Genomic DNA, 13190 nt, shown 5'->3' with positions numbered 1-13190 from the left:
CATACAACTCCATCAGATTAACACATCAACTACCAAAGTTGATTAGGTAAAAACGAATTTCATCACTCTTAAATGTAAATAATAGGTAATGCCTGGCCAATAAAAAACAAATACCACTTACATATAATTAAATGGAAATAAACTAAAGTCATGTTTTAACAGAAACCTTATTAATCATGTATCAGGCATTCGACTGCCAACAATTTAGTGCCTCACCGTTAACATATGAACCAATCAAAGTATTTTTTGCTTCAAGTTTTAACGCCGCTATTCATATGCAGCCTATAAATGGTCTTAAATCTAGGTCAACAGTGATTATTTATTATACAGTTAAAGAAATATAATACTATTCTTGTAGTTGGTAAGCTTGTCTTGATTTTCAAATACCTTCTGCCCTGCCTGCTTATATCAATTTAAAGTAAGGACACCATTAAACAAGTAGATTTACTTACATCTCTACCGAATTTCCGTTCCACGGGAAACAGTCCGACTCTGCCTGTTCGTAGGTCTTTCAGCGACCGCAGTGTGACGTCAAGCAGTTGCTTTGAGTTCCAAACATGGAGAAGATCATTTGTGTTTCTTAGGTCTGATGGCAATGTTCCGTTCTTTAAGCTCAGGATATCCGCATATCCAGCATAGTCGTCCATCCATTCACTGCCTAATAAGTATACTTACTAAACAAGAGGCCCAAAAGGGCCTATGCTCTACTGGCATGGCTTTTGTGGTCATATCAATCCAGAGCATGTATGTATGGGCAAAAGGCAACAGACATATACTTTATGTTTTGTGTTTGGGTTACCAGAAAACGTAGCACGTTCAACATCTGAGCCCAGAAAGTATTGTAAGCAGATTAGTTGCATGAACTATTTTAATATGTGCCAAGTAAAAGTCATCTGACAAAAAAAAAATGCTTTCAAAACTGTACTCATAGTAAAAATTTCTGTAGTTTTAGAAGTTAAAAAAAGTTGGTCAAAAGGTCAAAGTCAAGGGCATCCTAGGACAACATTGATCAATTTGAACAAACATTCACAATCAATTGTGCTGAGATGGATGCACGAACACACAAAAAGATTTTCAAACCCTTCCAGATTTATGTTTACCAAACCTGTGAACCCTGGGTGTGGCCAGTAATGACACCAGGTGCATAACTTAAACATTCACAACCAATTTTGTTAAGATGAATGTGCAAACTACAGACCTTAAAGCTAAAAAATGGCCTTTGGGCTTTCAACAAGAACAAGGCAGAGTAATTCACAAAATCAGCTGCAGAAGCAAAAAGCAAATTGTCTCTCAAAATCCTAGACTTGCAAATTGTCTCCCTTAACTCTAGACTTGAATTTACATGTACATGTAAACTTGGCTAAAAATAGAATTCGCTCATGCAGACCTGGCTAAAAATAGAAAGCATTTCTTTAAAACTTTCATGGCCTATAATCTAGGCATTTATGGACGGATCTGGCTGGTTTTCGAAAGGAACCGAGCTCTAATGGATATCTATATACTGTACAAGTTTCATTGAGATACAATCAAAACTGAAGACTGTATCGTGTTCACAAGCAATTGTTTACAGACACACGACTGCATGGATGCACGAACTTTCATGGCCTATAATCTAGGCATTTATGGACGGATCTGGCTGGTTTTCGAAAGGAACCGAGCTCTAATGGATATCTATATACTGTACAAGACTGAAGACTGTATCGTGTTCACAAGCAATTGTTTACAGACGCACGGCGCACGACCGCACTGACGCACGGATGCACATACTACGTACACATTACCATCGCATAAGCTCTTCTGGCCTTTGGCCAGTAGAGCTAAAAAATATTAAATTTTCCAAAACAAAATTATGGCGTATACGAATCTGTTTCCAAAAATAGATTATTATTATTATTCAAAATATAATGTCATTAATAGTCCAAACTAATTACCGGCATGTATGAATTTTCAGAATGTAATATTCAAACCTCACAAATACTATTACCTAAACATTTAAGAATATAAAATTCAAGATGTTCAAACTCAAATAGAGGCGATTTAAAACTTTAAAGCACAGTCCGTATACGTATTCACTTATCTCTAAAAATGTGTTCTTAAGTTTGCAAAAGTAAAACTCACTAAGCCATTTCCTAAACACGTCAGTCCTGATGCTGTCTAGAGTTGCAAAAAAGTTCAGGTCGACATGGACAAGATTCTCATTGAGGTTCTCACGGACGATCTTCAGTTGCATACTGACAGTACTTTTGATACTGAATGAAAAATTTTCTTCATCGGTCATCGGTGGTATAGCGCTCCTGGTTGGCTGTTGTTTCCAAACCTGCCCTTTTTTCCAATCCCGCCATTTTTTCATGTGCTTCCGTATATTTCCAAAAATGTTTACTATTTTGAGGAAGTCTTTCTCCTCATTCTTTTGCCAATATTTTTTACATACTTGGCAGTCGTCCTCCTTCGATTTTTCATCCAGTATACATTTGCGTTTTCTTAGGATTGCACCTAAGAGAAATGAAGTGAAAATGCTATACTCATTTCCATCCTCTGCGGAGGAAATATGATCGGGTCTTGAGGAACTGAATTGTATTATTTGAACCCCGCTAGGAAAATCATTACCGAAACAGTTAGTTACAGTGGGGGGATAACAGCAGTCAAAAAATATATAGATTTTCATCAGCTGCTTTTTCGTCAGCATCTCCAACAGCATTTTACTTAAATTCTTGCCGGAAATGTACTCGTTCAAGTTTCCATTTAATTGCAGACCTTTTTCTTTGAACCCGTCTCCCGAGTAGTAAAGAATCAAAGTGTCAATCCCAGATGATTTAATTACTTCGTCTAGAGCCAACTGAATTCTTTTCAACGACGACTCTGTACTTGGTTTGATAAGGCTATTTTCCAGCTTCCTGAAGTCATTCAAAACAAATAATGTCAGTAGGAATGACAAGCTGACATTTATAAAATCTTACGATAAATGTTTTATTTTTTATTGATAATTTAACAGTTGAATCTTATGACTTCAATCAAGCATGATATTTGATCCAAAAATATCATTGTTAATAAAACAAATCGTTTACCGCACACAAACTGTAGAATGGGCTTTTTTGTAAAGTGTTTCCAAAACATGCTCTGCATCTTTTATAAATACTTCCTTCCCATCTCCAGCGACACTTATACAAGCCGTGTTATGTCCTGTCGAAAAAAGTAGATGAACGTGACTAGGTTTGGAATTTGGAATACAAACGATCCGCCTGATACACGTTCAAAATCGAACAAGAGCTGTCACAGCAAGTGTCGAATGCCCCTAAAGTGTTTTCCCAGTTCAGTTGATTATGCAGTTACTAATATGCCTACATTTAGGAATAGCTATCATAAATTTAAAGAAAATGCCTCCCCCAATGGTGGCTGATGTCAAGTGTCGAGAAGTGATGTAGTATGAGGTAGGGACATGAGTCCCGTACGCCACACATCGTCTTTGTGTACCCAACACATGTATAAATTGATTTCCCAAACTCTCCGTGTATGGGAAAGTTACTTCCCGGACACGACCAACCATACTGTATATGCATACATGCAGCTTCCATATGGATTTAGTTCCACATGTAATCTTGAGCTTTGAGGAAGAATTTAGTGTTCTGCATGCAATATATCGCCTTTATGTTCTCAACACATGTGCCAAATTATTTTTCAAATAGCCCGGACTTGATAAACTATACTCTATGTGTATATGCAGCATATCAAAGTGGTTTAACTGTAAGTGTTTCCATAAACTTTAAGGTAGGTTTTTGAATGCGATACATCGCCCTTGTGTAGTGAACACAAGTGCCTATACATTTTAAAACCCCTTTATGCATGACAAAGTTTCAGCCCGGAAACGACCAACTCTGCTGTTTATGCATATATACAGCATTCTATATGAATAAACCTTAAAAAGTGGCCTTGACCATTGAGGCAGAGACATAGGACTTGAACGTGACATATCCCTCTGTGCATGACAAAGTTTCAGCCCGGACACGGCCAACTATACTGTGTATTCATCTGTAAAACATTCTATAATAATAAACATGTTATGAGCATTAAGGCGAAGGTATGGGATTTGCACGTGACACACAGACCTTGTGTACTGATCACAAAGCTCGGGTAATTTTAAATCCCTCCCTGCACAACAAAGGTACAGCCCGAACAGGAAAAAACTGTACTCTTTGTGCATATATACAGAATACCATAATGATTAAACAAAGTGTGACCTTGATTTTTGAGCTAGGTTCGTGGGTCTTGCACGTGAACCATCGCATCTATATACATAACACATGTTCTATTTCATTTTAATATCTCACTGTGCATGACAATGTTTCTGCTTTAAAACGACGATCTACAGTGTATATGCAGGATCCCATAATGATAAACCAGTAAGTGTTGCCTTGACCTTTGAAGTAGGGACATGGGTCTTGCAAGCGACACCATGTCTGTATGTACCGCACACATTTGCAAAGCAATATAATATCCCTCCTTACATAACACACATACAGCACGAACTCGAGCAACTATTCCGTATGTGCAGATGTGCAGTATTCCACAATTATTAAACTCCTAGTGTAACGTTAAATTTTAAGATAGGTTTGTTGGTCTCGCGACAAGTTGTCTTTATTCCTACGGGTCATAAAAATGTGTTCAAGATATGGCCGATGTCGCAACAAATAGAAACAATACTTAGAGCGCCAAAACACATTACATCGAAAAGTGAGTTAAGGCAGAAGAGTATGGTTAGTTATTGACTATTAGCACAACACGATGCTGTAGTAGATCAGACTATTAGTTTTGTTTTCATTGTAAGTTACTCTTAAACTCAGTGTTGAAAAAATTCAAGTACCATATTTGAAATATTTTCACAAACCATTACCTCCTATTTCTGGCTTGCACTCATCACATGAATGACACTTTACTGGATTCAAGTAATTGCTTTTGACACATTGTATGCACAGCTGAATTTTTCCGCGACAATACTCCCCGTGCTTTATCATATCCTCGTTTGATGCTGAAATGGTTATTTTGTCATCTATAAGTAACATGTATATCTTTGGTTTCATATCCACTTTTCAAATACTTAATTCCAAAATCCTTGTAGTTTAGCATTTTCGAGTCTCATATTGCATTTACCCTTGTTTATCAAGCACATGTCACACTTGTCGACAGGAAGCTCATTCTTGTAATTGCCACGCTCGACAGGAAGCTCATCCTTGTAATTGCCACGCACTGACTCCAACTCCTTAAATGATCAAATGTATTTAATTGTACATATCTCAACTATAATCGTCAACTATATTTTAGTCGAAACACTTAGATACAGTAAACGAGATAATAGTTTCTAAACATTAAAAAACATATGAGAAAATTACATTATCTTAATATCGTTAATGTAAGCTATAAAAGTAAAAATAAATCAACTTTCACATTTAAATGAAATGTGCATTACGAAAAACAGTTAACTATATATAGTTTTGGTTTAGTTTTAATTTTTAGTATATTTCGCAGATAGTGGTTTTACTAAACAAAATCAACAAATACCTTGTTTACAGACTGAAAGAAATGGCCTTACCAACATGGGATAAATTGAAAACTCAGTTTTTGCAAGCTTAAAATCATGAAACCATAATATTAAATTTACCTCCAAAGATTTGTATACATCCTCAAAAGTAAATACTTCATTCCGTTGAGATGACCAGGACGAAATGCACTTTTTAGCTATTTCTTCACCAGATAAAGCGTCAGCTTCTCCCTTCCATTTCGACTGTACAAAAGAGAGATACACTTTTAAAGTGATCAAACCAAAAGCGGATGCCAACGCTCTTTTAGTGCGCTTTTCATTACTATAATGTCAGGCACATTGACACCAACAAATGCACAAAGATAAATGTAGATATCCTGAACGGTTTTTGATTTATGGTTAAGGTCAATGTTTTGGCACGACGCCACAAGCAAAACAACTACTTGTAAGACAAGAACAATTTATTTTAAAGAAATAAAAGACTAACCTTCAATTTTTTTTTCAAACATTCACAGAGAGTTTTGTTGTTTCTAAGCCAAAAGTTATGCTCAGTGCATGGTTCCCCAGGGTTTGTTCCAGTTAGCGTTTCACGAATAACTGAAATGCAATATTTAACTTTGCTGTCATAACATATAACATGTCATGATTATAAGCCTAAGTTTATTTAAAAATAGCTTTATACAACATTAAAAAAGGCGTTCGACAAAACAAGAGGGTGAATATGACCCTATATCGCTCACCTGAGAGGACGAAGGGTTCTATAGTTTTTGAACAGACAACATACTGGACGCCTTCCGCCCCTACACCACAGGTGATACTATAATACTAACGTGTTTTATATACGGGCGATTAAAAATGACAAATTTGTAATAGTTTAAAATGATACAACGGACCATAACTCTTACAATATTTAAGTTGGAGTCATATAAGTTGTCACAAAAGAGCAAATTGTTACTGTTCATGAAGTTTGAAGATGATATCATCAATGATTGTAAAAAAAGGAAGAAATTATAAAAAACAACAACATTTATATAAACAAAACAGCATACTGTCACTGTAAATAATTTTATGAAGTTTGAATTTGATCTATTCAATGTTAGTAAAACAATAAATAAATCATAAAAAATAATTAGAAAATAAAAATATTTTTTCCTTTTTCAACATGGGTTGAAGGAACAGAAACAGGGTAACATTTCTGTGAAATTTTTTCGAAATCGGGACAGCAATTTCTGAGACGCAGACTTCTTATTTTTCCTTTTTGGTTGCCACGGCAAAAGAGTTCTGCATGGGGCACTTCTATTGAAGGAATTTGGAAAAGGACCACACAAATATCATTTCTGCGAACTTGAAGTTATCCCAGTGGTTTTAAAGAGAAACTTGTTTGAAGGAAAATGTTGACGACGGACGGACGACGGACAATCACTTCATCACAATAGCTCAAGCAAAGAACTTGTGCTCACTGGTGAACCCAAAACGGCAATGCTTAAAGTTACAAACCGACTTTTAATTAAAGACTGATAAAATTGAAATTATAGCATACCAACGCCGAAACTGAAGCAATCCAAATGCTTAGTCAGACATCTGACGGGGTCTGTAGGAAAATATCCGGGCGTCCCAATGTATTTTACATCAAATTTGTCTCCAGTGCACTTGATGCCATCATCGCCTTCTATTTCGCGGGCTAGACCAAAGTCTATCAATCTTGCGTTCAAGCTCAAGTCCAAAGCTATGTTCGATGATTTAATATCCAAGTGTAGCAATGCTTTTCTAGACAAGGAAAAATTAAATTAAAACAATTTCAATTGAATGTACTATCTCAATGAACAAATTACGGTCTTTGATGTTGAAAAAAGTGATAAAGATTGTTAAGATATTTTCATCAATGCTTCCTTTGATTTTAAAATCATGCTTTAAGACAGACAAGCCCCGATGCTTCTATAAGCCTTATAAAATACAAAAATGATATAATTTTTTACTGTAATTCTAATATCAATCAGTGGTAAGTTAAAAGAAAAAAAGTTTAACTCCATATAGAATGTCTGGTTGCATAGCTACTAATGGAAATACTACACAAACTGTATGCACTAGTACCGAATACATCTACAATAACTCATTTCGATCTTAGCCGGATAATAAAACCTCCTTTTTGTTTAAACTTATCATAAATTTTGCCCGATTTGGTTTTAGTATTTATAAAATGAATTGTTACCTATAATTTGCAACTGGGGTGTGCAAATACCGGATTGCCGAAGCAATCTGAAAAAGTATTCTTAGACATTGCTTCAAATCCAGAATATTGTCCTTTAAGCTCTCATGGAGGTCCCCGTTGTCCATGAATGCAGACAATAAGTAGAGTTCCCTAAAAATAACCAGGAAGCTTTATCTCATTTAAATAGTATCAACAATATTATTTAGAGAAGGTAAAACACTATTAATCTGTTTTTAAATAAAATGTATTTGATAACCACAACGTTTTGTTTAATTATTAACTAGTTTCCACCACAAATTAAGTATCTAATTAAAATTGCTAAATCAGGGTTGATATTTATTATCTTGACCATATGTGTAAAAACAAGACTAAATTATAACCTTCCATTTGGGTCTTCATATTTTGCAAAGACAGGAGCAACCGCAAAATGGCGAATTCGGGCTGCGATTTCCTCCTTAAAGAGTGCAAAATTTACTGTAATACAAAGTGCAATCGTTTGCTTAGCATGTAAACCTTAGATATAGTTAAACTTACAGACTAGGCCAATCAGTTACAAAATGTAGATCTATGAAAGTCATTGTACAAAAAGGGTACCCACTATGCAGGCTAATTTACCCGAGTGTTAAGTAGGACAACTTTGATAGCCCACTTAATAATGCCAAATACAGCGTCTGAAGGCGTGATTACGCAAATGAATAAAATAAAACCTAATTAAAACCATATAATAGCGTATAAAAACGCATACAACAAGAGCTGTCACAGAGACAGCGCGCTCTACTATTCCGCCGCTTTTCAGTGTAAGGATTGAAAAGTTTTGGCGAAACATGCATGGATCACTGTTAGATTAGAATTCAATGCAATACATGATGTGCTGAGATATTAACATAAATGTGGTAACATGCACAATTTTAGCCAGAATTTCGAAGTCTAATAATAAAGGGCCATTATTTGCAAAATACAGTTATCTAACTTGGTCATTTAAGTAGGTTGGGTGGTTGAATACCATTGTATAAAGTCTCAATGCAATACATCAAGTAGTTCCTGAGATATTATCCTATGTGTGCTTACATGCAAGACCTTAACCAGAATTTCTAAGTTGCATAATAAAGGGGCAAACATTATATAATATTCAAGATAGAGTTATCTTTCTTGATTAAATAAGGTTAAATGGTTGGGAGCCTGTGTGTAAAGTTTCAATGCAATACATGATGTATTTGCTGTGGTATTGACTTAAAAGTGGTTACATGCAAAACCTTAACCAGAATTTCCATGTCGAATAAAAAAGGGGCCATTATTTGAATTTAATGCAAACTAGAGTTATCTAACTTGGTTATGTCAGTAGATTGGATGGTTGGATACCATTGTATAAAGTCTCAATGCAATACATCAAGTAATTGCTGAGATATTACCTGTGTGTGCTTACGTGCAAAACCTTAACCAGAATTTCTAAGTCAAATAATAAAGGCCCATAATTTGCATTTTATTCAAACAAGTGTTATCTTACTTCATTAATTTAGTAGGTTAGATAGTTTGGAATACATATCTTAGGTTTCAATGCAAAACATGCTATATTTGCTGAGATATTGACTTAAATGTGGTAACATGCAAAACCTTAACCAGAATTTCTAAGTCGAATAATAAAGGGCAATTATTTTGCATTAAATGCAAACTAGAGTTATCTAACTTGGTTAATTAAGTAGGTCGGATGGTTGCGTACCATTGAATAAAGTCTCAATGCAATACCTAAAGTGGTTGCTGACATATTAACCTATGTGTGCTTACACGCAAAACCTTAACCAGAATTTCAAAGTCAAATAATTAAGGGCAATTATTTGCATTAAATACAAACTAGAGTTATCTAACTTGGTTAATGAAGTAGGTCGGATGGTTGAGTACCATTGAATAAAGTCTCAATGCAATACCTCAAGTAGTTGCTGACATATCAACCTATGTGTGCTTACACGCAAAACCTTAACCAGAATTTCTAAGTCAAATAAATAAGGGCAATTATTTGCATTAAATACAAACTAGAGTTATCTAACTTGGTTAATTAAGTAGGTTGGATGAGTACCATTGTATAGTCTCAATATAATACATCAAGTAGTTGCTGAGATATTAACCTATTTGTGCTTGAATGCAAAACCTTAACCAGAATTTCTAAGTCAACTAATAAAGGGCAATTATTTGCCTTAAATGGAAACTAGAGTTATCTTATTTGGTTAATAAAGTAGGTTGGATGGTTGAGTACCATTGTATGAAGTCTCAATGTAATACATCAAGTAGTTGCTGAGATATTTACCTATGTGTGCTTACATGCAATACCTTAACCAGAATTTCTAAGTCAAATAATGAAGGCCTATTACTTGCATTAAATTCAAATAAGTGTTATCTTACTTCATTAATTTACTATGTTAGATATTTGGGAATACATATCCAAAGTTTCAATGCAATAACTGATGTATTTACTGAGATAATGACTTAAAGGTGCGTACATGCAAAACCTTAACCAAGGTGTGACGCCGACGCAGACGCCAGGGTGATAGAATAGTTCTCCTTATTCTTTGAATAGTCGAGCTAAAATTGTATTACGCCTTTTCGAAAATTAGTGGTATGTAACCCCAGTTGGTTTTAACATATTTATTTCATGAATATATATATATGACAACATATATCTCATATTATATATTTAAGAATTTGATTGGAAGCTAATAAGCTTATAAAGATTATTTTCTTATGTAGAAAACATTTTGTTGTCTTCGAAGAGATAAGTGCATGCAAGCATGTTTCAAAATACGTCATATATGTAAATCAGAAAATAGAATTGAACTCTGTGAAACCTTTTGGTAGAATCAATTAAGGAGTCTACGGTAGAAAATATTTCAGAATTTATAAAATCAGAAAAGCGCACATAAACATTTTAGAGATAATCTAAGGTGGTAGCTGTTCCAGGAAGAAGTAATTGTTGTTCACATATGTCAGTGTTTCGTATTATTGTTAAATAGAGCAGGACAACTGGGCAAACGTCAAGAACTTTCCCACAGAGACATGCTTGCAAAGGAACGATGTTCTTACCGCAGAGATTGTAATTTAATTGACTGCAGTCAGTGGAATATATGTGGAGTTTCTTAGATTGCATCTAGAATCTTGTGGACGTACAGAAATTAGATTTCGAAGATATGGAGGACTTAGACTAGAAGTAGAATTTCTAAGTAGAATAATAAAGGGCAATGATTTTGCATTAAATGCAAACTAGAGTTATCAAACTTGGTTAATTAAGTATGTTGGATGGATGGTTACGGTAAGTAGCATTGTATAAAGTCTCAATGCAATAAATCAAGTAGTTGTTCAGATATTGAATGCAAAACCTTAACCAGAATTTCTAAGTCGAATAATAAAAGGCAATTATTTGAATTAAATGCCAACTAGGGATATTTTACTTGGTTAATAAACAGGCTGGATGGTTGAGTATCATAGTGTCAAGACGCAATGCAATACATCAAGTAGTTGCTGAGATATTAACCTACGTGTGCTTACATGCATACCTTAACTAGAACTTCTAAGTCAAATAATAAAGGCCCATTATTTGCATAAAATTCAAATATTTTTAAGTGTTATATAACTTCATTAATTCAGTAGGTTAGATAGTTGGAAATACATATCCAAAGTTTCAATGCAATAAATGATGTATTTACTGAGATAATGACTTTAAGGTGCGTACATGCAAAACCTTAACCAATGTGTGATGCCGACGCTAGGGTGAGTAGTATAGCTCTCCTTATTCTTAAAATAGTCATGGTAAAAATCCCCCTTAAACTATAAATCATCTACAGAATCACACACTTCCTAGATTAAGTGGTAGGAACACATCTGACTGATTTGTAATGTTATTGCCATCAAAAGTTATCTGGAACTCTGCTAATATAAAATGTGTAATTCGAACGCATCACAAGCGGATGTCTATGTTTACAGTCAATCAAGAGGCATAACCCTACAAACAGTGGGGGAGACAGGAGTTGCTAAACACGATGTCATAGCGAACGGTTATGCTTTATACCAAGTTTCATGTTAACATTTTGCAAGATTCTTGAGTTATGGTTTAAGATTAAGTTATTCCATGTTTCAGCCCCAGCGACGACTGGGTTGACACATATTTGACCTACATCCCGATCTATTTAAGTCAGTTTTATTTTACTTAAACATTTACAAGTGCTTTTACAGACAGTCCACTCGACTATTTCACCACTTTTGACCAACTTTCTTATTCTTAGTCGAATATTTAAGGCGATCATTTGCATTACATGCAAGATTATTATCTTACTTAATAAAAAAGTGAAGTGGGTGGTTTAATCCCTTGTATTAAGTTTCAATGCAATACAAAGTATTTTAATACTAAGACTATGACTTATGCACGCAACCAGAATTTCTAAGGCAAATAATTAAGTGCCATGATTTGCATTTTAAACGGACACCTGTCTAAAATTCCATTGCAATACATGATTTATTTGCTGGGATATTGACTTAAATATGATGCCAGGCAAAACCTCAACCAGTATTTATAAATAAAGGGCCTTAATTTGCATTGTTTTATAATTAAGTTAGTTAAACTTTCAGTATGTTGGATGCTTGAGTGTCATTGTATTCAATGAAACACACCAAGTATATGCTAAGATGTTTACTTATGCACGCTAATATGCAAACACTAAACCAGACCCTGACGCTAGGGTGGGCAGTACAAAAGTCGAGTTAAAAATCTGCTACGTACATTTTTAAAAGAATAGTTAATGTAGTCCCTGGAACTGTCAGAAACCTCTCCAATTGTGATCTTTTTCAACGCTACACGCACATCCAATCCCGGTAAACGTTCTTCGGCTGAAGAAAACAATATTTGTTGGAGTGACTGGATCATTCTAATAAATTACAAACTACTGCATAAAATAATGTCATGAAAAACAAGACTGAAACATTTCAAACTAGGTCCTCAATGTTTACAGTCTAACAAGAGCTGTCGTAGGATAGCACACATAACTATACGCCGTTTTGTCTAAGAAATAAATACAATAATGATGTAATATGTGCCTGTCAAAGGCAAAAGAAGGTAACTAATTAACAAGAGCTGTCACAGACACAGCGCGCTCGACTATTACGCCGCTCTCAGTGTAAGGATTGAAAAGTTTTAGCGAAACATGGATTACTGTAAAATTATACTAGATTTCAATGCAATACATATGTTTTTGCTGAGATATTAACATGAAAGTGGTTACATGCAAAATTATAACCAGAATTTCTAAGTTCAATTATAAAGGGCCGTTATTGTTTTGCAAAATACAGTTATCTAACTTGGTTATTCAAGTAGGTTGGGTGGTTGAGTACTATTGTTTATAGTCTCAATGCAATACATGAAGTAGTTGCTGAAGTATTAAGCTATGTGTGGTAACATGCATAACCTTA

The 13190-nt window shown here is 34.7% G+C and overlaps 1 protein-coding gene across 5 annotated transcripts in view; it reads right to left on the bottom strand.

Moving 5' to 3' along the window:
* LOC128205885 (uncharacterized) overlaps positions 1–13190 on the bottom strand; it is a 47834-nt gene that overhangs the window by 14685 nt on the left and 19959 nt on the right. For all 5 annotated transcript variants that reach the window (XM_052907928.1, XM_052907927.1, XM_052907930.1 and 2 more), the window contains 11 exons: positions 12505–12611; positions 8123–8196; positions 7743–7892; positions 7074–7300; positions 6021–6130; positions 5654–5776; positions 5146–5254; positions 4889–5023; positions 3066–3180; positions 2119–2894; positions 453–658 (listed from right to left, as the gene is read on the bottom strand). In XM_052907928.1, coding sequence (XP_052763888.1) covers positions 453–658; positions 2119–2894; positions 3066–3180; positions 4889–5023; positions 5146–5254; positions 5654–5776; positions 6021–6130; positions 7074–7300; positions 7743–7892; positions 8123–8196; positions 12505–12611 — 2132 coding nt within the window. The remainder of the gene's footprint in view (positions 1–452; positions 659–2118; positions 2895–3065; positions 3181–4888; positions 5024–5145; positions 5255–5653; positions 5777–6020; positions 6131–7073; positions 7301–7742; positions 7893–8122; positions 8197–12504; positions 12612–13190) is intronic.

Source organism: Mya arenaria, chromosome 10 (assembly GCF_026914265.1).
Source record: "Mya arenaria isolate MELC-2E11 chromosome 10, ASM2691426v1".
NCBI lineage: Eukaryota > Metazoa > Mollusca > Bivalvia > Myida > Myidae > Mya > Mya arenaria.
Note: the sequence above shows the minus strand (reverse complement) of the source record. Positions and strands in the feature narration are given on the sequence as shown.